The sequence below is a fragment of the Pristiophorus japonicus genome, chromosome 3, assembly GCF_044704955.1.
Source record: "Pristiophorus japonicus isolate sPriJap1 chromosome 3, sPriJap1.hap1, whole genome shotgun sequence".
NCBI lineage: Eukaryota > Metazoa > Chordata > Chondrichthyes > Pristiophoridae > Pristiophorus > Pristiophorus japonicus.
Window position 1 is genome coordinate 210,050,827 of NC_091979.1, and position 26,679 is coordinate 210,077,505.

A 26,679-nucleotide genomic window follows, 5' to 3' on the forward strand; every position below is an offset into this window, starting at 1 on the left:
CCTCTCTACCTTTTTCTCCTCCTTTAAGACGCTCTTTAAAACCTACCTCTTTGACCAACCTTTTTAGTCAGCTATCTTAATATCTCCTTATGTGGCTCGGTGTCAAATTTTATCTGATAATGCTCCTGTGAAGTGCCTTGGGACATTTTACTGTGTTGGATGCACTATATAAATGTAAGTTGCTGTTGGTGTGTGAATAATCTTTAGGTCCAAGGCTTAGTCAGAAATACGCAGTCATGGAGTAAGTGAGCAGGAGCTATGTAATTACAAGGATTGGCACTGACACAGCACCTTTATATGAATAATAATGTTCTGAATCTTCTCCCAGGTGTTAGTGAGCGAGGGAGTGTTTCCCAGGAGGATCGAACGCTTGCAAGACCATCCAAGGCAGAAGCCAAGGTCAAGCTATCTCGCGCAGGTCAGTAATCTCCTGTGAAATATTCTACGTTGTGATTTGTCCTGTGTATTGTCCTTTCTGTTTTTCCCTGAAGTAGTGTTGACTTCAGAATTTGTTATTTAAGAACACAGAACTTCCCAGAATAATGCAGTATGTGACAGTAACAAAAAGTTTTACACTAGTCCTGTTCATTACTGAGACAGTAACCTAAAACCTAGGAGTACAGATTCACAAATCATTAAAAGTAGCAGCACAGGTTAACAGAGCCATATGAAATGCAATGCACTAAGGTTCATTGCTGGAGGAATAGAATTCAGAAGCAGAGAAGTTATGTTAAACTTATATAGAAACTTGGTTAGACCGCACGGCTGGATTTTCTGGTCATTTGTGCTCCGGGTTTTGCCCTAGAGCGGCATGAAAAGTGGCAGCGAGGTTTCCGGCGCCCTGCCGCGATCCTCCGGTCGGGTTTTGTGGCACCGGGAAGAGCTGCGCCGGGTGTGCAACGCCTCTGGTTGTGACATCGGCAATAGTTTTGACTTTTGCCCCATCCGTCTGTCCGGACTTGTGCCCGCAATGACCACTTGGGAAATCAGAGTGGTCCCAGCATAGCCGACAGCTCGGAGGAAGGTAAAGTACGACTGTTTGTTCTTTTAATTTTTTTCGCGATTTGTGTTGTGGCGTGGGCAATGTTTTGGGTTTTTGTGGGGGTTTTTCCGGTTCCTTCCCCAGGCCTATCTCGGAGTGCACACAGCCCAGCTCCTTAGTTCACGAGTTTCCCATCCTTGCGCCATGAAAAGTGTACAACACCTCCCTCAGCATTGCGTCCCCTGACGCAGGGCCCAAATGCCAAAACTTCCATATTAAAGCGCAAACTATTCCCAGCCGTTAACTTTTCTGCCCCGCCTCCGTTTTCACCCCGAAAACAGAAAAGCCTAAAAACCAGCTCATTGAGTACCATGCTCAGTTCTGGACTTTGTTGGACAGCATTCATCCACTTTTCACTTTGTTGCTTTAAACATCAGAATTACACACACACTCAGTTGCAGTAATGGCAGGATCAGGTCTTTTATTTAAACATTCATACTTATACAAACCCAATATGAATGCTACTGAGACACTTCACAAAGCCAGCTCTATCAAACAGCCTTCTCTCACATCTCTTATACCAAATAAGGCCTTTGAACTCTATATTCCTTGCATAGTATGAATGGTACATATAAATAATTAACATACAGACGATGTAGGCTAAATTACCATTGTCCTGAAATCACGTCTAACTGCTTCATGAATTACTGTCCACAAACCAGGTGATCAGCAGGAGTTCCTTTGATTTCATGCATAGTATCAATGGTACATACAAATAATTAACATACAGATAATGTAAACTAAATCATTATCATAGGCAGTCGAAATCGAGGAAAACCTGCCTCCACTCCAAAAATGAGTTCCTAGATGACTGAACAGTTTAATACAGGAATTACAGTCTCTATCACAGGTGGTACAGACAGACGCCGAAGGAAAGGGTTGGTGGGACTGGTTTGCCACATTCTCCTTCCGCCGCCTGCGCCTGTTTTCTGCATGCTCTCGGCGATGAGACTCGAGGCACTCAGTGCCCTCCCGGATGCTCTTCCTCCACTTAGGGCGGTCTTTGACCAGGGACTCCCAGGTGTCAGTGGGGATGTTTCATTTTATCAGGGAGGCTTTGAGGGTGTCCTTGAAACGTTTCCTCTGCCCACCTGGGGCTCACTTGCCGTGTGGGTGTTCTGAGTAGAGCGCTTGCTTTGGGAGTCTTGTGTCGGGAATGCGAACAATGTGGCCTACCCAACAGAACTGGTCGAGTGTGGTCAGTGCTTCGATGCTGGAGATGTTGGCCTGTTCAAGGACGCTAATGTTGGTGCGTCTGATGATGATGATGATGATGTCCTCCCAGGGGATTTGCTGGACCTTGCGGAGACATCGTTGGTGGTATTTCTCCAGCGATTTGCAGTGTCTACTGTATATGGTCTACGTCTCTGAGCCAAACAGGAAGGTGGGTATCACTACAGATCTGTAGACCATGAGCTTGGTGGCAGATTTGAAGGCCTGATCTTTGAACACTCTTTTCCTCAAGCGGCCGAAGGCTGCACTGGCGCACTCGAGACGATGTTGAATCTCATCGTCGATGTCTGCCCTTGCTGGTAATAGGCTCCCGGGGTATGGAAAGTGGTGCACGTTGAACCAGTGGGAACCTGTTCAACCTTCGATGTCTCCAGGCCAGATCCAAGACCGTCGCAACCTCTGTCGTCAAGCTACAATACGCGGACGACGCTTGTGTCTGCGCACATTCAGAGACTGAACTTCAAATAGAACATAAGAACATAAGAATTAGGAACAGGAGTAGGCCATCTAGCCCCTCGAGCCTGCTCCGCCATTCAAAAAGATCATGGCTGATCTGGCCGTGGACTCAGTCAACATCATAGTCAACATCTTCACTGAGGCGTACGAAAGCATGGGCCTTATACTAAACATCCGTAAGACAAAGGTCTTCCACCAACCTGACCCCGCCACATAGTAGACTAAATGACCAGCTACCCATTGTTCAGAAATCAGGTCTCATTGCCACAATCGACCCCCGCCATGAAGTTCTGTAAAAACACAGGTGATCAGATTGACACATTTGAATGACTAAATGGCTCCATATCGTCTAGCAGCCTGTTTTGTGAGATACCTTCTGCTTTGATCCAGTCTTCAATCAGAAAGCTGCTCCAACTTTTAACCCTTTCGGCCCAGTCTCCAGACTGCGCCGAAGCAAAGCGTTTCAGAAATATAGGCTTTCGCTCCCACAGACTTCATATTTAGAAAAGGATATAGAGGCAGTGGAGGAAATGGCAGAAAGATTTACAAGGATGAGACCAGAACTGAGAGGTTATAACTATATGGAAAGACAGAAAAGGCTACTAGAAGAGGTGACCTAATAGAGATCTTTAAAATTATGAAGGGGTTCAATAGGGCAGATTTGGAGAAAATGTTTTCACTTGTGGGTGAGTCCAAAACTAGGGGCCAAAAATACAAGATAGCCACTAATAAATCCAATAGGTAATTCAGAAGAAACTTCTTTACCCAGACAGTGGTTAGAATATGGAACTCACCGTCGCATGGAGTAGTTGAGACAAGTAACATAGATGCATTTACGGGGAAGCTAAAGTACATGAGGGAGAAAGGATTCGAATGAGATGTTGATAAGATGAGATGACATAAGGTGAGAGGAGGCCACCAGCAGAAACCCGTTAAGTCTGATTTGCCTCTGTTTCTGATTTGTTAGACTGCTTGTCCGACATCCAGTTCTGGATGAGCACAAATTTCTTCCAACTAAATCGTTGGGAAGACCGAAGCCATTGTCTTCAGTCCCCACCACAAACTCTGTTCCTTAGCCATCCTTCTCCCTAGCATCTGTCTGAGGCTGAACATGTTTGACCCTACGTTGAGCTTCCGACCACATATCTGCTCCATTACCAAGATTGCCTGCTTCCACCTCAATAACATCTCCCGACTCCCCCGCCCCGCCCCCTCTCAGCTCATCTGCTGCCGAAACCCTCATCCATGCCTTTGTTACCGCTAGACTTTACTATTCCAATGCGCTCCTGGCCGGCCTCCCATCTTCTAGATAAGCTTAAGCTCATCCAAAACGCTGCTGACCATATTGTAACTCACACCAAATCCCATTCACTCATCATCCAAGTTGAACTAATAGTTATATTGAAAGTGTGCCATTGACAACAGGTGCATCGTACTTCCGACCCCAGTGGCACAATATATCCTAATGGAGTCCAACTGTGCATCAAACTCTTCTTGGGTCCCAATGGGTAAAGGTGTTACCTCCTAATTAAAAACTATGGACAAAGAGATTTTGTGCAAACAGATTAACACATCCATCACAAGTATTGCATGATAGATTTTGATTAAGTACGATAGTGTAAAGCGGGTGGTAGTGAATCGGCAGCCCATTTTACATCACTCCCTATTTTAATTTCCATTGAAGTGAAACCCCATGGTTTCACTTCACAAAGGTGACTGAGGGTACACAAAATACAGCCCTGGCAGTTTCCTACTGCCCCTCCAGCAGGCCTAATCGGAACTAGAGCACACCACAAACTTAAAATGGGGAAAGTACCACTTGGAAGTTGAGAGTTTCCTTGAGGACTGTTCTTCACATATTCCCCACCCTCTGTGTGAAACACTTCTGTCCAATCTGTCAATTCACCTTCCCTCTACTGATCTCCATCCCATGCCCTCTTAATATTCTGGGGGACTCCAGAACAAGGGGCATTCGCTTAAAATTAGAGCTGGGCCATTCAGGGGTGATGTCAAGAAGCACATCTTCACACAAAGACTAGTGGAAATCTGGAGCGCTCTCCCACAAAAAGCTGTTGATCAATTGAAAATTTCAAAAGTGAGATTGCTAGATTTTTGTTAGGCAAGGCGGGGAACTGGAGTTAAGATACAGATCACCCATGATCTAATTGAATGGCAGAACAGAATGGATTAATCCTGTTCCTATGTTCCTATGTTCCTAATATTGTGATCAGAGATCATAAATGTAAACTAGTAAAGAATAAATTCAAATCATATATATCAGAAGGAACTCACATAGAGCCTGGTAAATGTCTAGAATAATCTTAGGCTGGGCTGGCAAAGATGCAGTCTATATCTGCTTGGCTGGGAATGTTACTAGAATTTGAGCTTCACTGGGACAAATGGCCTTCTTTCATACTTCTATTGGAGTATGTACCACCTGTTCATAGTTTCAATGTACAATTCAGAAAACACATGCTACGTCTGTAGCTCAATTTCAGGTTAGCTTGGGCCCAAGTTACCACTCCAGAGACTTCAGCACAAAATCTAGGCTGACACTCAGTGCAGTACTGAGAGAGTGCTGCACTGACTGAGGTTCTGTCTTTCAGATGATATGTTAAACTGAGGACTCGTTTGCTCTCTCAACAGGATGTAAAAGACCCCATGGCACTATTTCGAAGAAGAACAAGGGAGTTCTGCCCGGTATCCTGTCCAATATTTATCCTTCAACTAACATCACTAAACCAGAGCATCTGGTCATTATCACATAGCTGTTTGTGGGAGCTTGCTCTTTGCATATTGGTTGTTGCATTTCTTACATTACAACAGTGACTACATTTCAAAAATACTTCATTGGCTGTAAAGAGCTTTGGGGCACCTTGAGGATGTGACAGGCACTATAGAAATGCAAGTTTGTCTTTCTTTCCTTCTATGACAATTGCAGAATTGTAATGATTTCATTGCTCTTTTCATAGAGTACCTGAACCCAGTGGAGGAGAACCCATTTGTGACTCTTCGGAAAAACGGCGACGTCCATGCTTTGGACAACCCAGAATACCACAATGTCCCCGAGGGGAAACAGACCACAGAGGATGAGTATGTGAATGAACCACTCTATCTCAACACTTTTGTTAATGTGGTTGAGAACGCAGAGTATCTGCAGGATAAGATCGCCATATCGGAAAACGCTGACAAGGCCTTTGACAATCCTGACTACTGGAACCACAGTTACCCGCCCAAAACCGCCATGCACAACCCTGAGTACCTGCAGGAGTACGGCACCAAGTTTTTTTACAAGCAAAATGGACGCATCAAGCCCATCGTAGCAGAGAACCCTGAGTACCTTTCAGAGTTCTCACTAAAGCCAGGAACTGTACTGCCTTCATATGGACAGCGGAATACGGTGGTGTAACCTTCACAGCACTCTGGATTCTGGCTCCGCTGGATTTCCTTATCAAACCACAAATTCGTATCCTCAATATTGACTAGAAGGAGAATGTCTGAGGCAATAGTACTGATGAAACGTGTCTGAATAGAAGGAGAGTTCTATTTGCTAGAATTGAGCCCTGGTCTGTTTGGACTGTTCCTGACCGGCACCCGTTAAAAAGCAATATGGTTGTAACCAGCAAAATGAAGGATTACTGTGGAAATACCAAAAATGTAGCTCTTTGGAATTGACCTTTCATACCGACCTTCAGCAAGACAGTTTGGAAGGTCACATTCAAGGAACAAAGTGCAATGGCCTCTAAAGTGCTTCTGTCATTGGGGATTTATTTCAAGTCTTCTGGTAAATGCTGCACAATTTGTACATCACTTCAGAATGGTTTCCTGTATTGCACACACATTGCTTGCTGGATTATTACAAGTCGTCTTCTGGTAAATGCTGTGCAACTTTTACATCACTTCAGAATGGTTTCCCGAGGTGCACCGACTTCGGAGGATAAAAACGGCGCCAAAAAGTTGGCCCCGCATTCTGGTCGCTCTGTGGCCTCTCCCATGGCTGGGGGCGGTACAAGGGCCCTGCGCTCAAGAGTGCCGGCAGCTCAACGCATGCGCACTGTCTGTCATTGGGGAAAGGGGTGTAGAAGGCACCAGGTGTACATAATATTGATGGGCTGACATTCTAGTAATCCTTAGAGAAAGATTGTCCAATAAAATGTAGCCCTCTGGCCAACGCATATATCAAAATCATCTGCACAAACTTATGATTTTTTTTTTAGATTGCACTAGAGTTTCCATATTTGGTGCACATCAAATATTTTGAATTGGTATCTGGGTCTAAAATGCCCATTGAGCAGATGTGACTGGCACCCACATGTAGGGAGCTTTTGCAACAATGGTGAGTTGAATCCTATGAGCCCGTCAAAACAAAACTGGATGCAGGAGCAAACGGAGGTGAGCTTGGCCTAGCCTCGCTCGGTCTGGTTTGGGTGACCTGTAATTAGCACACCATGATGTTGATTGACCATTTATTACCCATGCAGGTGTCAGATATTTAATTAAACAAGGGGACCCAGTGAAGTCCGCAGTCATTTTGATGATGACTTTATGTGGCAGAGTCCTTAATTTTTTTTGTACTTATATATAGTTTAATAATGGATAACTTTTAAAACTTTGGAAAACAAACAGAGCCGTTCTTAATTCTAAAGGATAGATTGAGGAAACTGTTTTATAACGAGAACTTAATGGAAGGATTCGTGTTGTCTTTGACCAGCACACATCAGCACTGCCAATCACATTTGTTACTGAGATTGATGCGGTAAATGTCTATGATTGCGCTGTTTTGTGCAGGCCTCATCTAGCATTGCCTCAATCTGACTGCTGCACAGCAGCCCTCAAATGGCAGGAGTTAGCTCAGGAGTTAGCGTGGAGACCAGGCCGACACTGCTTAAAAAGGCACAATCATCTTTTTTTTGCATTGCAACAAAAGACATTTTGTAAAGGTTGTAGGAGAAGATGGTATCCAATCATACGGGTGGAGGAGGGAAAACCCCAGAGACAGCCACAGGTTCCACATTTACTGAAACACAGCCAACTTGGAATGTATTCAGATTAATTCAAATACCAACTTGAGCCAATTTGGAGCTCAGATGACACACGCTGGCTCATTCAGGCAATTGAATCTTCAAGGTTTGTCACCATAGCCGAGGCTTATATATCCTAATAGAAAGCTTATGAAGGAATGTGAGTCTGAATTCGGCTTCATGGACCATTCTTATCTCTAACTGGAAATGATAGAGTGCTGGAATCTCAATGTGTCCTTCCTGCAGTGTTTGGATAGTCACTCGTTCTTTACCTAAGCCATGAGGTTAATCGGAAACTACATGAATGATTATTACTTGGCTCCGTAGTGTTGCTGTCCAGAAATGATACATTACAAGTCTTCCCAAAGACTACTCTGTTGTTCTGTTGAACATGAGAAAGGAATGCAACATCTATTTACAATCTGGGTCAGTTGATTCCAATCAACAACTTTTTGGGCTCGAACCTTCACTTTTTTGCTTGCTTAACACCCATTTAATGCCCATTTAACCGCTGAAATGATGTATAACACTCAGATATTGCCCATTTTGGCAAAAATTGGAAACTGACGGATTTTTTTAGGAAACTTATCGCCGAGCGTTATTTTCCCCATGTGCTTAGCGCCGAGAAAAAAAATTATCGCCCGCCCACATTTTTTGGACGGAATCAGCAGAATGGGCGATTTCAACTCCCGTATTATCGCTCAACGTTACTGTTTTTTGTCGTAAAGAGCATATTTAGCCAAACTAGCGGCCATGGAGATCGCCCACCATCAATTTCACCACATCGCACACATATCGCCCAGAATATCGTTCGCTCAAAAAAACGCCCACAAAAAGTGGAACTAACCGGGACAGACTCCAGCGGTGTGGCTGGCATTTGTTAAATCCCACTCTTACGTGAGGAGCTGATATCGGAAAGATTTGCCTAAAAGAGATCTGATGTGAGTGACAACGCTGATACACTGCTGTGTGTGCAGCTCAGACATCAATGGTGCCCATCACCTTGGTGCCAGTTAACATTTACGTTGATTGGTGTAAAATTGCATTTAACCCTTTCACGGTAAGGAATCACCAGTGTGTAATGGTCCAGCTATCTGAGACAATGTGCAACAAGGTTATGTTCAATAACAAACATTTAATACCAACATTGGTCTGAAATCATAAGTAACACAGCCAATAACACCCAACCCCCACCCACATCCCACTTTTTCCACCATTGACATAAATCACATGGTCAAAATGTCCAGCAACACAGAATACAAAGGCAAAGCAGGAGCATGGTCCCCAGCCCTCATACATTGCAACAAATTGTATAAACCCAGATGGAGATATAACACAGCCATCACCTGCACACATGCACCTCACTTTCCTTCCCCCCTCTTTTTCTTCTCCCATCTCTATCCCTTCCCCTCTTCACTCCGCGACGCCTGTCCAGGGAGCTCCTCAGGTGGTGCCTCTTTGGGGGGGGGGGGATGAAGGCAAATACATTGGTTGGATGGGTACGGGAGCGGGGGGGGGGTGGTGCCAAGGAGGCAACATTTTCTGATGCAGAAGCAGGATCTTGGTCCTTGCTCGCATCTGTCATTCGCAGTGGTGGTGCAGAACCTCGGGGTGGAGTGCCGCACTCTGGGACCACTGGGAGGGCTGTGGCAGCAGTGTTCTTGGCTATTACATCCAGGGACTCCGCCATGCGCAGAATATATTTGGATGTGGTGGCCAAGTATCAGGATATGCCCCCCAAAGCTTCAGTGAGCTGGTCACTAGTGTCTACAGTCCTCCTGGACAATGGAACCATTCTCTCCACTGTCATGTCGCGCTTGTGGAACAGACCTGCCGTGTCCATGAGGCCGCCACGGGGTCGGCGCCGTCCTGGGGACAAACGGGGTGCCCTGTGGAGAGGTGCTTGGGGCCGGCACCTCCAGAGTGGAGGCGGGAATGACCGAAGGACTAATAGATAGCCTTGGGGTGGAATGGGTTTTGGAGCGTGGCGATGCAGGTTCTTCAAAGTCCGCGCACTCATCCGTCGAGAACAGACCCAGCAGATTAACGGGCAACAATTAGAGCTCCTCAGCACCAGATGTAGTAGGATTGTCTGCCAAATCCTGCCCCATGCCCCTACCTTCTGGCCTCTGTGGCCTTGCCTAGGGACAAGCTGCTGGCTGAATTGCAAGACACAAATGAGGTTGTTAGAGGAGAAGGGGGTGCTAGGGTGACAAGGTGAGTCCAGCGCTACCCACAGCATATGCACGACAAAAGCACCATCGCTCTCAAAATCATCGCAGACAACACGTTTCATGACCATCAACACATTGTGGATTGCAATGATTTTCATTAGGCCAGCATTATTTCTATAACACTTTTAGAAATTATCTATCATATATGATTGGTCGGATATGAGCTGGTGTGGCATCTATTGACTTTACATCACGCAATGCTGTAAGCTTTACTCATGTGGCATCACTTCAGGTTCTGCAGATGCGTCCGTGGCTGCCCGGGTGTGCTTTCCCATGAGTGCTAGGACAAACTCCTCCATGTCAGTGATGTCGCTGGGGACTGGTGGCCCTCCACCCGTTTGCCTCTGCACAGACCTAATCGTCGATAGCTTCTTCTATAAAATGTGACAGGACGTCATGGCATGAGATCATTGAGTGATATCATTGCTAGGTACTGTCACAGAGACTGAAACAACACATAACCGACAGATATAATCATGATTATTATGATAATTATCATTCTTTACCTAAAGATGTACACCATGAACACAGGCATTGAGTGAAACATTACCTGCAAAAGTGAAAGATCTCACATCTGTTGATAGTCACTCATGACTGTTACAAATCAAATTATCTAAATACACAAGTACATGTAAATCAATGTAATACTCTTGCGGATCCCACAAGGTCATTCCATCGTTTGCGGCATTGGTTGCCCTCACGCACCTCGTTGGTTGCCAACGAGACCACCTCTGCTATCTCGGTCCATATCCTCTGGTAGGCCTTTGGGGTGGGCTTCCCATGCCCTCCCTGTATCAAATCACCCCAGCGTGACTCAACCTCCTGCAGGAGGGAGGCATTTGCCTCATCCGAGAACCTCCTGGCTCTTTTGCGGCCTCCAATTTGTTTCTCTCCCACCTCACTGCTCTCTCCAGCATCAGTCTCCACAGCGTGCTGTGATGCCTCCTCCTCTCCCTCCATTATAGGGCAAATTCGGTCAAATATGTGGCTTTTAACAGCTACTTTTTGTTTGCCTACTTGCTGTGAAGCTCTAAAGTCTCCTTCCTTTCTCCCAAAACCACACCCAGCCCCGCTTTTAGTCCCTCTGAGCTCCCTCTCTCTCTGTCTCCTCTTCTTCACATGTCATGGTGATGCTTGACCTCATGAATCGAGGGAATCGAGTGTTGCCATGCCATTGCTAAGGACATAACCACACTTTACGGCAGAAGGTAAAACATTTTTAACGCTACCACCCATTTGATATCGCTCACGTTAATGCCCATTTTCAAAAATGTAAACTAGATGTTTTGAAAATGGGCGAGAAACCGGCAATCTGAAAACCCTTTGCTCCTGCCCATAATGCTCATTTTTGGGCGATAAGCTCAAAAGTGGAGGTTCTAGCCCATAGTCATGTACTTCAAAGAAATTTTAATTGTTCAATTTTTTTCTTATTTTGATGCTAACTTTTGAGATTCCATTTCACGTCTCAGGATGCAGATGATTTGTTTAATAAATTGCATTTAAATATTATGATCCAAATGTACTCATATCACCTACAAAGGTGATGCTGTCATTGCAGCCTCCGATGGGAGACAAATTGGAAATAGTCATCCCCAGGATGCAGAAATGCCTTCTACGACCCAAAGTTGGGCAGGGCTAAGGCGATTCCTATCCATGGATAGGTTCTTTTAATGAGGAAATATGGGAGAGATGTGACTGTGACACATGTTGCACTTGATCACTCCAAACAGCAGCGATTGTGAATAAGATTTACTGATGTTCAACTCATACAATGAATATGAAAATGATAGGAGTTAGTAGCACAACACTGGAATCATCTCCATTGCTAGTGACTACAATGAGTGCTCCTAAGGGTCCTGTCAGACATCCATGGCCATTGAATCACTTAACATATATACCATGTAGCACTGCAGGAGCAAAGTTAAGAAGATGAGCTGACTGCCTGTACCCATGTTGCCAGCAATCCGTATAGTGATAATTACATCAAGTGTAGCAGTTGTAGTTGACTGAACCTTAGTCATAACGGAAGTATAGCTTTCTGTCAGCCACATGTGTTTTAATGGGTTTTCTTGTCATGGTATTAATAGTAATAAATGGTAATAAAATTACTGCCAGCAATGTGCACACCAAAGGTAGGTACGTAAAAATCTGTCGCATCTCTGTTTTCCAAGCAATCATTAAAGACATAAGCATGAGATGCACATAACAGAAATATGTCATTCAGGGAAATTAATAGCATCAATGTATTTCTTGACCACACCATAGCAGGGATCTGAGCAGCTGACAACTGAAATTAATCTAGCTTGTCTTTGAAGATTGGAAAAAGCTGCAGGGCTAAGGAGAAAGAGTGGTGAGAGTGAGACTAATTGGATAGTATTTTCAAAGAGATGGCACAGGCACAATGGGCCATTGGCCTCCTGTACTGTAAGATTCTAAGTGAGTAAGGGACACTGCTGCAAGGTAAAGGCAATGGTTGTGACCATTAGTGATGGCACAAGTAAATCTGTGGCAGCTACGATGTCAAGGGCCTAAGAAAGTCCTCTTTAGTCCTTCTGGCCTTTCTATTTTATCAATACTTCAGTAATCATGACACCTTTTCATTTTCCTCTCTTGTTCCTCCAATGCTTCAAATTCCACCTGCTACATTTTTCCTCACCCCAACAGCCTCAGTGTATTGAAACCAAGACTTCTCACACTGTCTTCTATTCCAGCCCATTCTTTGCCAGGACCTCAATATTGCAAAATGCCTCCAAGTCTTTTCTGCCTCCTACATTTCGCAGGTTAATAAAAATACAAGCGCCGCCCTAGTTGCTATTTTAGACTATTGTGACTTACCTTTTCTTCCCATCTTACTGTGTCTTAACCTTGATGGTGTCCTGGACTTTGGGCCTTGACCTTTCACCTCTGAGTATCTTAGTAGTCAAAGAAGTGTCACTGCAACGCTGGTGGTGACATTATTGAGAAGGTCAGACTCCTGCCACATTAGCCAGATGTAGGAACGTGCAATGGAATCTCTGAGGGACTAGCCAACGCCTGAATGCGCAGGCACTAGCCATGAGCTGGATGTTTGCCATGTTACTTTCTGATTCTGAATTGCATTCTCTCTCCCCGCCCTCCCCCCACTTCAGACCTTCATCGGATCACTTCAGAAAGATGCACTCTGACTTAGTTTATTTTGAACTCAAACCTCAAGGAATTGAAAATTCAATTGAACCATCAATAATCAATCATCCTGGTTTGAGTTTGGACATTTTTTCATGAATGTAACTTTAGTTTATGTACCATTTACCCCAACCATACAGCGGGTTCTCAAATTCAATTTACAGGAGGCACTTTCTAATTTCAGAGAGTAATGTCATTGATGTATAGAGAAGGGTTCATACCTATGTTTCATGTGCACAGCTTATACCTGTCCTTTCAGCCTTCAATAACATCATCATAGGTGGTCCCTCGAATGAGAATGACTTGCTTCCACACAAAAAGGGATAAGTTTGCAGATGTTTCAATGAAGGACCCGATATTCCAGTCCTGAACTCCAGGGGTGGAAGATGCCTGTGCATGGTTTTTTTTAACGTGTGGTGACCATTGCACATTAGGCATCGCACGGGCTTGACAGAGCTAGGTCTTGGTCCAGTGGCAAGGGTTAACCAAGATGACTGGAGACCTGCTCTGCTGCACGGACCTAGTGCGCACACATATTGCAGTGTGGGCTGGCCCATGCTGTCTCTGGGCCCTCGGCTCTTCTGGGCTCGGTACCCCCCATTTGCCGCACCTCTGCCACGATCTCTTGCCAGTCCTCCGCCACAAAACATTTGCCACACCTCTGCCATGATCTCTCACCGCACCTCCGAACCAAACATTTGCTGCACCTCCGCCACGATTACTCGCCGAATCTCAGCCACGATCCCTCACCACTCCTCTGTCCCAATCATCCGCCGCATTTTTGTCTCGATTTGTCGCCACTCATCTGCCCTGATTTCCCGCTCCTCTGCTGTACCTGGGCTCCGCCGATGTTCCTGCCCACGCTCCAAACGGCGACCTAGGTTTTGGTGACGTCGCCCACACTTGGTGCGGCTTGCACTGGAAGTTGTAGTGGCATGCTCCAGCTCTTATACTCCCAACCTGCAGTGGTGTCCTCTTGCAGGTCGGGAAGGCCCACAATGTTGCAGGGGCCCGCACAGCCTTCAACAATCTGATGTCTGTATGATATTATTAAGGTCACCTTATCAGCACATGATTCATTGTATTCTGATGCACTTTGGGACATCCTCAGAATGTGATAAAGCACAATAGAAATTCAAGATATTTTGGGGGTGATTTTTGCTGGCTCCTTTCGGTGCTCATTGGTTTAGCCTGCGTTTAGCGCAAGGCGCCATCTTGGTAAAGGAGTTGAAGCTTCCGCTAGGAAAGGCCGCCCGGAGGATCATTAAGAGGTTGATTGTCACTTAAATTGTCTGCTAGTGCTCATTAACAAGGCTGCAGGGCATTCTGGTGGATAGCGCTTGACCTAATGCACCAACTGCTGCAGCGGAAAAAAGGACAGGAAGGCAAGGGGGACTCCTTCCCCCTGCGGGTACAGGACATTCCACCTCCTCTGGGCCTCCTCCACCAGGACCTCCAATGCCATGTCCAAGAACCTGTGCGCCCTCTTCCTCGGTCCCTGAGTCATCCTGCAATGTGCTATTGTGTGTCAGTCAGAACACTGCACACCTTCAGTGGAAATGGAAGAATGGCGCCTACATATACTGCTCCACTAAAATTGTGTCTAATCAGCGCTTGAGCTAAACCTGCAGCTGTCTGTTTTAGCACTTCCAGGCTAGTTGAAATTATAGTCATCAGCAATTAGGCCCAAAATTTCATGTTAAAACCAGACTTTCAAACAGGCGTGTCTTACTAACATAGCACCCATTTAGCGCCTGTTTTCACCCTTTCGCCAAAATAACTGGCTAATTTTCTTCCTAAACTTCAGTGGCAGCATTATCGCATATATGCCTGTGGGGGTGATTTTAATACTACCCGCCAATTGGAACCGAGCGGGTGGGCAGTTAAAATGCCGGTGACTTACCCGCCAATTGCCTGCCCACTTCGCACCGATCGTGATTTTAACCTGCTGTTCTGAGCAGGTGGCAAAAGGACCCAACCAAAGCCGGCAGAATCTTTCTTTACTTATACAGATTGGGGTCCGATGATAATGTTTAGGCTTCCCCTGACCTGGGCATCCTGCACCCGCCCGAATCGTGCTACTAGTTAAAATCCCCCCTTGTTTGTTGCGGTCACAGTTAATCTTCAGATCTGTAAGAGTTATGTAGTAATAAAGACATAGGTCATGTTTTCTTGATGAAAACTGGCTGCTGTTCGTTCTCCAAGTGAAAGTAGCAGGCTTGATAAGTGTGACTTCCCACAAGGTTTCAACCTCTAGTTAACAGACTAAATGCATGATAATGGTGCTTCACAGGAGCATTATCAGACAAAATTTTACACCAGGCCACATAAAAGGATATTAGGATAGGTGACCAAAAGCTTGGTCAAAGAGGTAGCTTTTAAGGAGAGAGAGGTGAAGAGGTTTAAGGAGGGAATGCAGAGTTTAGGACCTTGGCAACTGAAGACATGGCCACCAATGGAGGGGCTGTTAAAATCGGGGATCCACAAGAGGCCAGAATTGAAGGAGCACAGATATCTCAAGGGTTGTAGGGCTGGAGGAGGTTACAGGGACAGGGAGGGGTGAGGCCATGGAGGGATTTGAACACAAGGATTAAAATTTTAATTTGAGGCGTTTGATTGTGAGTCACCTCAGGCACTAATGATGCGCAGTACACAAACTAACAGGCAACACAGCATCTCGGCATGCTGAGGGCAGGGCATGCACTTTTGTCAGATATATGGATCCTCGGAAGACAACTTGGCACTGAGGATTTCAGTAATGTAACTGAGATAAGCAGCACTAGACAGTGCATGTGGGCGATTTCACAAAGTAAGCATTGCATTACTGAGCCTATCCAACTGCGATGAATACATCAACTGTTTGACTGTACAAAGGAAACGCTTGAGACTGCCCTGGTGAATACTTCACTTGTACAATTACTTGGTTGCTATTCACCTGGTGCATTTTTGACATTATCTGCCTTTCATATTTCTGCATTTTTACATTTTTATTACTAGTGAATGTACACTGACTTAAATAGAGTGGACATGCAATATTTAATTCAGCATTGAAATTACTGAGCAGCTGTTCTTGGAGTAGATTTCACTGTTTTAAAAAGGCCTCTCTTCTGCTGTTTCTTTTCTGAATTCAAATGGCTGCCAATCAAAATGGTGGCTGCTGACAGTTGCGTTGACCAGCAGACAGATTAGCTGCAGATTCTATTCTGGTCCAGTGCTCTCCTATAGTCTTACATTGAAATTGCGAATCATGGACCTTGATATTTCTTGTGGTTCTGCAACACTCAAACAAGCGTGGCAGGGCAAAAAACACATCAGACCACTCCTGTTGACAGATACCCCCGTCCCAGATTGTGGTGGTGAGATTATTTTCACGACCTGGGTAGGTGGGTTGTGTGTCTGCAAAGGTGCTTCTGCGGTGCCCCCTTTCAACCCCCAGTCAGCATCAAACCACTCTAATAGAGACTTAGCAAGGGGCTGAGGAAACCTACGCTCCCTTGCTCTAATGGAGCAAACAGCCATCTGAGGGAAGGTAATAGATTCCTCGTCAAGCTTTAGGCCTTCTTAAAGGCATGCTCTCAGCTTATAGGGTAGAAATCTTCCAGGGTAGCCTGGAAGTTCTCCAACGAGTGCCCATGATGTAAGGGTGGGGGTGAGGTTGAACTGAAGATCTTCCTACAACCCCCGCCCCCATCCACCTTCTGGAATTTAAAGGACCAGTACATAACCGGTTACACTCCAAATTTCTGGACTTCCCCCAGGCAGAAATCTTTCATTGCACCCTTCCATAGCCCAGGAATATCAGGGCTATTGATTCAGTAGCTGTAATGGCAGGAATTTGACTGATCATGATGCACCAGAAATAATTCTGCTTCTGTACCCCGCAATCAATGAAGTGACTGGTTAACTGACCCCATGGAGACTTCATACAGCTAGCTGGGCACCAACAGAAGTATGTACCCGCTGTGTCCTGCATGAAGTAAGGAATTCAGTCACATTATCATTAAAGTAAGCTCAGCCTGTAGGTGGTCAATCACAGTGTGCTTCGCCAGAACTAAAAACAGACTTGGACATTTCTATTGCAATGTCTGGATGTTGTTAAAAGTGGGTTCAGAGTTGTTGCAAATATGATAATTCTCATTGAATTTAGATTATCTTGAAACTTTGACTTAATTAGTCCATTTTCACACCAAAATAATTGGCTCAGTCCCTCTACAAACATGGCTACTACTAATAGTACAGTAACTCCTACTGTGAGGTGTTTTTGTATTGGTTCTGATAATTATTTTGGGTTTTAGTAGTGCTGCACATTAATAGTCAGAAATATGTTGAGGTGAAGCTTTGTCCTGTTTAACGAAAGTGTTAAATAACTCTTTTATTTTAACAGGCTGACATCCTTATGTAATGAACAAACAATGGAAATTCATTATTAAGAATGCACATCCCAATTTGAACCCTTTAGAGAGGATGTTTCCACAAGTGGGGCAATCCAGAACTAGGGGACATTGTCTCAAAATAAGGGGCGGCCTATTTAAAACTGAGATGAGGAGGATATTCTTCTCTCAGAGAGTCGTGAATCTGTGGAATTCTCTGCCCCAGAGAGCTGTGGAGGGTGGGGCATTGAGCATATTTAAGGTGGAGATAGACAGATTTTTGAGCGATAAGGGAATGAAGGGTTATGGAGAGTGGGCATGGAAGTGGAGCTCAGCCCAAAATCAGATCAGCCATGATCTTATTGAATTGCGGAGCAGTCTCAAGGGATCAAATGGCCTACTCCTTATCCAGTTTAACATCATGATCGATTCATAGGGCTAATTCCCCTGTCAGGAGCTCCTGGCCAGGAGAATGGGTGGAAAATTAGGAGCTGTGGGCTCACAATTTCCTGACCAGCGGTTCCCATTGGTTGTTGCCCGTCAATGGGGGAATCAGCCCTTAAATTGACTCATATTCTTTGTTTCAGGTTTCTCCCGCCCCTGGGTTTCTTGTTTAAATATTGGCAGCACATAGTATTACCGAGGTGGGGGGGGGGGGGCGGGTGGCGTTTAACCCCAAGGATGGGTGGTCTGGGGGTGGGTAGTAGGTTAAAAAATAATTAATCTCTAAGCAGGGTGTCATGGTACATCAGTCATTGAAGGTAGGCATGCAGGTACAGCAGGCAGTAAAGAAAGTTAATGGCATGCTAGCCTTTATAACGAGGGGATTTGAGTATAGGAGCAGGGAGGTCTTACTGCAGTTGTACAGGGCCTTAGTGAGGCCACACCTTGAATATTGTGTACAGTTTTGGTCTCCTAACCTGAAAAAGGACATTCTTGCTATTGAGGGAGTGCAGCGAAGGTTCACCAGACTGATTCCTGGGATGGCAGGACTGACATATGAAGAAAGACTGGATCGACTAGGCTTATATTCACTGGAATTTAGAATGAGAGGAGATCTCATAGAAACATGTAAAATTCTGATGGGATTAGACAGGTTAGATGCAGGAAGAATGCTCCCGATGTTGGAGAAGTCCAGAACCAGCGGTCACAGTCTAAGGATAAGGGGTAAGCCATGAGGAGAAACTTCTTCACTCAGAGAATTGTGAACCTGTGGAATTCTCTACCACAGAAAGTTGTTGAGGCCAGTTCGTTAGATATATTCAAAAGGGAGTTAGATGTGGCCCTTACGGCTAAAGGGATCAAGGGGTATGGAGAGAAAGCAGGAATGGGGTACTGAAGTTGCATGATCAGCCATGATCATATTGAATGGTGGTGCAGGCTCAAAGAGCCGAATGGTCTGCTCCTACACCTATTTTCTATGTTTCTAAGCTGTCTCCAACCTGCCCACTTCTAATTTTAATGGAGGTGGGCAGGTTGGAGCGGGTGACTACTCTGCTCTCGGGAGGCAGGTCGGTCAGTGAAAGTTTTTAAGGAGGATGCGTGACTCCATTTTACAGGATATTTATTTTTAGCTCATGGGGGTCAGGAATCCCAGCAGGTAAAAGGAGGCGAGAAGGGCTGGAGCCATGAGGTGAGTACCTTTAAAGCATACCTGTGGGCCCGGAGGAGTGGGAGTGTTTCCTCCAGGCCCAAGAAGCTTACCTCTTTACACATCCCAACATCGCTGACGCTCCCCCAACCTCCCATGATCTCTGACCCGTCCCCTCGCCTCCTACTCCCCCACCCCACACTCTCTCCATATCTCCGACTTGCCTGACATCCTATCCCCAGCCGCTCTCCCGCCCGACAGGCAGCTAGCCTATCAATCAGGCTGGCTGTGGGCCGTAAACCCGCTGAAAAACCTTTAAAGACATCCTGCCATTAATTTCAGCTGGTCGTCTGCTCCCGTCCAGAAATCCTCGCCTCAGCCCCCGCCCGCCACCCTGGCCTTCTCTCTTCACAGCCCGAGTAAATATCAGGGCCCACAACTCTTTAAAATACGCTGATTTCCTGATTGAATTCAATCCTGTGACCCCTTGTTAAAGGGAGCACAATACTAGAACCTGCAAACTAACAAAAATGTTCAAGGAAAACCTAACAAACCAAATCAAAATTTGGTTTCCGGTGGTGATGAAGCACTCCAGTCCCTCCAGCGGTGCCCACCGGTCGTGGAAGGCCTCGAGCAGACTGGTAGACACCGTGTGCTCCATCTCCAGGAGCACCCGGGCGCGAACGTAGCCGCGGAAGAGAGGCAGGCAGTCGGGCTGAATGAACCCTATCCGGGCCATAATTCCAAGCCAGAATGGAACTGGCTGTCAATCCCACCTGGAGACCACATTGCTATAAATGACTGGGATTGACTTTACTCCTAGAATGCGCATTATGTAACTATCCTCCACAGCATTTTGCTGGAGAAACAATCCTGCTTTCATCAGGAGACTGCTGTAGTATTGGTCATGAGTTCTGTTTGTTGTTCGTAGAAATTCTGTTTAAATAGACTCTGATCGCCGTAAAATAGACTATGCTGTAAGTCCTGCCATAACTCCCGTCCCGTCAACACTCACCGTGTTAAATATCTTCTGACGGGGAATGCTGTTTACTAATCAGCAGCCTGGCCTGCAATGCCTATCTTTTTATTGAAGCGTTCGACCCAGTACGGAAGTCTGGTGAATATATGAGCAGCTCACAATCGTTTGAATGGAAAATTCCAAAGACAGAATTTATTTTTGGAATGGCCACAGCATTGTTAAAAACACGCTTGGGGTAACCTGCGTAAAATGAAGGTGTTCCCTTTTGATAAAGACACTAATTGGTCCCTCGGCCTGCACTATTACTGCAGCTCAAAGGGTCGACTAATAAAATTCTGAGTAGCTGTTGATACTGAGTAATCACCGCATTACACAGAAAATGTGAATAGTATTTTTTATAGATTGTTAAAGAAATGGCTAGATGCATTTGTAAATAAGGGAGACTGTTGATTTTAATTTGTGGAATAGTTTTATTTGAGGCATACGTGTCCCTTTAGGGTTGTTTTGTATATACGTATTTGGACTGTGGAGTTTTTTTTAATTCACAGCATTGTAGAACTGCTGATGATTATGTGTTCAGCACTAGTTAATGTGATGTGTTTTAACTTCTGCACTTGGCTTTAGCCTTAGCTCTGTGTGTGGTGTCTTGTTCATTAGCTTTTGGAATCCAGCTTAAAACAAACAATTGTATTATGCACCATCAAAATACCAATAACTAACTTTAAAGCTAAAATTATCTTCAGTGACTAGTTTAGCATCTTAAGCTCTTTTATTTTAAATGGCAATGTTCATTTTCAGCCACTGGTATTTCTGTGCTCATTCACAGTGCAAACCTGCCTCCTAAGTCTTTTATTTGGGTCGAGCTACATGCTGTAAAACTAGCGGTGATATAATGCAGCAGCTTACAGCTCAGGCATCATCTACGCTGTACAATTTGAAGACTGTTCTTCGTTTTTGTTACATGAATCTGTCAAAAATATATTTTTAATTTAATATAAACAAAGTTAAATAAACTGTGAACCATGATGTCTTGTGACGTTCTTAAACCAATTCAATAACTTGAAGTATGAAAGCATTACAAAAGGTCAAACCAAAGAGTTAAAGAGCAAGTCAACAGTGATGCACCCAGTAGCATTCCAGGAGATCACGTTGGAGGGGGAATGGTTCGTGAATTTATTGCAAATGTGAATTTGATGCAAAAAAACAGCAGTGATCATTTATCAGCGAGATAGTGTTATACATAAGCAAGTCCCCATGAGCCTTGACATTAAGCTTTACATAAACAGCGAATAAGAGACACAACACCAGACTCCAATAACCAGAGCAACTCTTTACTGACAAATCAAACCTGAATTCAATTTCCACTTGTTGGGGTTTTTCCCCTCTTGGATTGAAGCAATAATCGTTACTGAATCTGCAATGATAAAAAGTCTAATTTCTTCCCACTCCTGATCATCTAGATGCAGTTCAACTCAGCATAATTGCACAGTAAGCGCATGGCTGGTCGGAGAGAGAAGTAGAATTCTCCGAGGGTGGGGGGGAAGAGGGTGGTGGTGGCTGCAGGGCCTCCCAGGAACATGTCAGACTCCCATCCCTTGGAAACGACTAACAGGTCTGGCTGAAGGAAGACATATTGTCAGATATTACCGATTACATCCAAACCAAAGCCCACCACAATTATGTCTTTCTCATTAGGCGAAGATGGGCCATGAATGGAAAGTGCTGTCTGATGTTTATTTCATTGTGCAGTGGAAAACTGGTTAACTGTCAACTGACGTGCATTTCAGCGTTTCTAACTGGTTAAGTTCTTCCATCTTCGATGGGCAAAAGTAAATTGAGAGGAATGGTGGTTTTCAATACTTTGGAGAGAATGGAAGGAGTTCACTCGTGCCCTAATGTAGGATTTCAAACATGAGCATTTCCACTTTCCATGTCTGAGCCACAATGAAGAAAATACCTTTGGAGGAAGATCCCAGGCAAGATTTCCGTCATCTTTTATGAAGCATGCAGGCTGGTGCTACAACCTCAACAGTGGTACAAGCACCCAAGTGACTGCCACAATTTGTGTGTGTCACGGGGGGACGGCGGGGGATGGGGTGGGGGGTAGTGCGGTTTCTTCACCAACATTGATTTGGCTATGGTTGGAGACAATTACTATGAGAAGAATTAATTCAGACCAGTAACCAGTATAAACTCCCATTATGTTCCAGTTATACAGATGGCACTGAGATTCAGATCATATTTCTGAACAATTGTACGGACAAAGGGTATGGGCTAGATTTTCTATTATTTTTGCATACATAACGCCCAATTTGCATCCATTTTAACGCTGAAATAAGGTGTAACGTCCAGATAGCACCCATTTAGCCACAAAATAGAAACTGACACCCATTTCTCGGACACTTATCGGTGAGCGTTACTTTCGCCATGTACGTAATGCTGGGAAAAAATAATACTGCCCGCCCATCTTTTTTGGGCGGAATCATCCAGAATGGGCAAACCCAATGCCCATAATATCGCCCAGCGTTACTTTCGGCACGTAATTAACACCAAGATTCAATAATACTGACCAGCCACCTTTTTTTGTCCTAAAGATCACATTTGCCAAAAATAACGCCCAGTATGTCACCCAGTATTACTTTCAGCACCTCGCACACATCTCTCCCACAATATCGCTCACCCAAATCACTGCTCTGAAAAAATTGAATTGTTCTGAACTAATCACAGCGGTGTGGACGCGATTTTGTAAATCGCAGGTCACTTCATTGAAAAGGCTGCATCAACTTCAGGGGAGTTTGGATTTACTCAGGAGTTCTTCTCAGGTGATGTGACCATCTGAACAGACATCTTTTCATACTGTGGACAATTGGGTTTTACTGTAGGTTTCTTAGTGGGGAAATTTATTGCTTGTGAACAATCATTTCCAGCCATTTCTCAGCCTACATTGATTGCAACGCAGATGCTGCAGAGTGCAAATGGCACAATGTCTAATCCACAGCATTATGTGCCCAATCTAAGACGTGTCAGATTGATGAGAAGGTCCAGACAATACACCCCTCGCACTTACAGGGAGAAGCAGTCTTACCTCGATTTATCCGAGAACACCTGCCTTTGGAGACTGCGCTTCGGCAAAGTGGTTATCAGTGAGATATGCCAGCTCATCAGGGTAGATCTGCAGCCTGCCAGCACCTTCAGGACATCACTGTCCGTCAAGGTCAAAGGTCACTGCGGCACTGTTGTCCTACACATCCAGTTCCTTTCAGGCCTCCGCGGTCGACATTTCCCTTATATCTCAGCATGCCACACATTGCTGCATTAGACAAGTCACGGAGGCCCTGTACGCGCATAGAATGGACTTTATCAGCTTCCCTATGACCACAGAGGCTCAGACTGACAGGGCTGGAGCATTCTACTGAATTGCTAAGTTTCCCAAGGTGCAGGGAGCAAGACACTGTACGCACATCGCAATACGGGCACCTTCTCAGGACCCAAAAGTTTTTCACAACAGAAAAGGATTTCACTCCCTGAAGGTCTAACTAGTTGTTGATCACAACCAGATAATTATGGTAGTCAATGACAAATATCCAGGCAGCTTCAATGAGGCTCACATCCTGCATGACATGTTTACCAGTCAGCCACAAGGTCAATGCTGGATGCTTGGTGACAAATGATATGACCTAGCCACCTGACTGATGTCCTTCCTGCATGACACCCATACCGAGGCTGTGAAGCGACACAACGAGAGCCACAGAGCCACATACAATGTGGTCCAGAAAACAATTAGTGTGCTTAAGCAGCACTTTAGATGCCTGGAGCACTCAGGAGGAGAGCTACAAGACAACCCTGATCAGGTAGCTCAATTCATGGTCGTGTGCTCCATGCTGCACAACCTGGCTATCAGGAGGGGACAAGAACTGCCAGAAGGGACTGATGGTCCACCTCAGGAGAGAGAGGAAGAGGAGGACGAGGGGCTGGATGCTGACCTCGTGCCAGACAATCAGGCTGACTATGCAACCATGCCCACGCCCCCCTCCAGACCACAGGAAAGGTGTTGGCTACATAGCTGCAAGACTCTTACATCAGCAGCTCATAAATGAACGATTTGCCTGAAAGAACGTTGCTGTTATTGACAAAGCTGACACACTGCTGTGTGTGCAGCTCAGACATCAATGGTGGGCATCACCTTGGTGCCAGTTAAAGTATAAGTTGATTCAAGTTAAGTGTAATTATACCCTTTCATGTTAAGGAATCACCAGTCTGTAACGGTCCAGCTATCTGAGATAATGCGCAACAAGGTTATGTTGAATAAAAAACAATTAATACGACCATTGGTCTGAAATCATAAGTATCACGGGCAAAACACCCCACCACCACTTTTTAGAACATTGACATCAATCAAATGGTCAACATGTCCAGCAACACAGAACACAAATGCAAACCAACAGGGCGGCCACCTCCCCCCCATACATTACAACAAATTGCATACACCGAGGTGGAGATATAACAAAGCCATCACTTGCGGACATGCACCTCACTTTCCTTCCCCCCTCCCCTTCTTCTCCCCACCTCTACCCCTTCCCCTCCTCGCTCCACACCGCCTGGCCGAGGAGCTCCTCAGGCGGTGCCTCATTGGGGGGGATGAAGACAGAACCGGTGGTCGTACGGATCCGGAGCGGGGATACCAAGGTGGCAACATTATCGGATGCAGAAGCAGGATCTTGCTTCTGACTCTCATATGTCATTGGCACTGGGGGTGGAGTGCCTTGCTCCGGGCCCATTGGGAGGCCTGTGCTACGAGAGATCCTGGCTATCGCCTCCAGGGTCTCCGTCATCAGTGGTACGTACTCGTTCACAGAAACATAGAAACATAGAAAATAGGTGCAGGAGTAGGCCATTCGGCCCTTCGAACCTGCACCACCATTCAATAAGATCATGGCTGATCATTCACCTCAGTACCCCTTTCCTGCTTTCTCTCCATACCCCTTAATCCCTTGAGCCGTAAGAGCCGTATCTTACTCCCTGAACAACTCTCTGCGGTAGGGAATTCCACAGGTTAACAATTGTCTGAGTGAAGAAGTTTCTCCTCATCTCAGTCCTAAATCGCCTACCCCGTATCCTAAGACTATGTTCCCTGGTTCTGGACTTCCCCAACATCGGGAACATTCTCCCCGCATCTAACCTGTCCCATCCCGTCAGAATCTTATACGTTTCTATGAGATCCCCTCTCTTCCTTCTAAACTCCAGTGTCTAAAGTCCCAGTTGATTCAGTCTCTCCTCATATGTCAGTCCAGCCATCCCGGGAATCAGTCTGGTGAACCTTCGCTGCACTCCCTCAATAGCAAGAATGTCCTTCCTCAGATTAGGAGACCAAAACTGAACACAATATTCCAGGTGAGGCCATCACCAAGGCCCTGTACAATTGCAGTAAGACCTCCTTGCTCCTATACTCAAATCCCCTAGCCATGAAGGCCAACATGCCATTTGCTTTCTTCACCGCCTGCTGTACCTGCATGCCAACTTTCAGGGCCCAGGTTTCGGACCTAGAACGGCGCAGCCTCGACCTGGACGCCCGTTTTTCGTGCCACAAAGTGCGCCTAAAAAAAACTTCCAGATTCTCCGGCTTCCTGCAGGTTCTCTGGCCCTGGCGAGGCGCAGCATGAGCTGTGGGGGGACGGAGCCAGGTCCCTGCGCTGAAAACAGTGCCGGGACCTCAGTGCCGGCTACAGTGGGCACGCATGTGCAGTAGCTCCAGGTGCCCAAAACTGTGTGGGAGGGGCCGAAGCACGCAGCCCCTAGCCCTGGCCGAATGGCCTCACTGGGGCTGCGTGCATAAGGCTGCTTCCCACGCCCAGCTCCTGCTTCCTCCGGACCGGACCCGACCCGACTTGACTCCCGCTCCCACCCCCCAACAACCCGACCTCCGCTTCCCCCGCTCCTGACCTTCCCCCGCGACCCGACCTCCGCTTCCCCCGCTCCCGACCTTCCCCCACCCCTCCGTTCCCGACCGCCCCCCCCTCCCCGACCGACCTCCGCTCCCGACCAATCTCTGCCCCCCCGCGACCGATCTCCGCCCTCCCCGACCAATCTCCGCACCCCCCCCCCGACCAATCTCCGCCCCCCGCGACCGATCTCCGACACCTCCCCCGACCGATCTCCGACCGATCGACCGACCTCCCCTCCGCCCCGACCCGCGCTCCCGACCCCCCCGGACCCCGGACCCGATGCCACCTACCTGTCAATCCGGTAAGTCGAAGCTCGAAGTCTTGGGCCCGGCTGGGCCCGGCCCGTTCAGCCTCCCTCTCCTTTCTTTCTCTCTCTATATCTCCCTTCTCTCTCTCTCTCTCTCTCTTCCCCCCTTCTCTCCCCCATCTCCTCCCTCCCTCCCTTCTCTCACCCCCCCTCCCCTCCCTCCCTTCTCTCACTCCCCTCCTCACTCATCCCCTCTCCTCCCTCCCTCCCCCCTCCCTTTCCCTCCCTCCCTTCTCTCCCCCTTCCCCTCCCTCCTCCTACCTCTCCTCCCCTCCCCTCCCTCCTTTCTCACCCCCCCTCCCCTCCCTCCTTTCTCACCCACCCTCCCCTCCCTCCCTTCTC

The 26,679-nt window shown here is 46.3% G+C and overlaps 1 protein-coding gene across 1 annotated transcript in view; it reads left to right on the plus strand.

Moving 5' to 3' along the window:
- Positions 1-6,958, plus strand: part of LOC139255129 (receptor tyrosine-protein kinase erbB-4-like) — a 1,872,364-nt gene extending 1,865,406 nt beyond the window's left edge. Inside the window, exons 29-30 of the mRNA XM_070873872.1 lie at positions 329-418; positions 5,704-6,958. Of these exons, the coding sequence (XP_070729973.1) occupies positions 329-418; positions 5,704-6,140 (527 nt within the window). The 3' untranslated portion in view covers positions 6,141-6,958. The remainder of the gene's footprint in view (positions 1-328; positions 419-5,703) is intronic.
- The last annotated feature ends 19,721 nt before the right edge of the window (positions 6,959-26,679 follow it).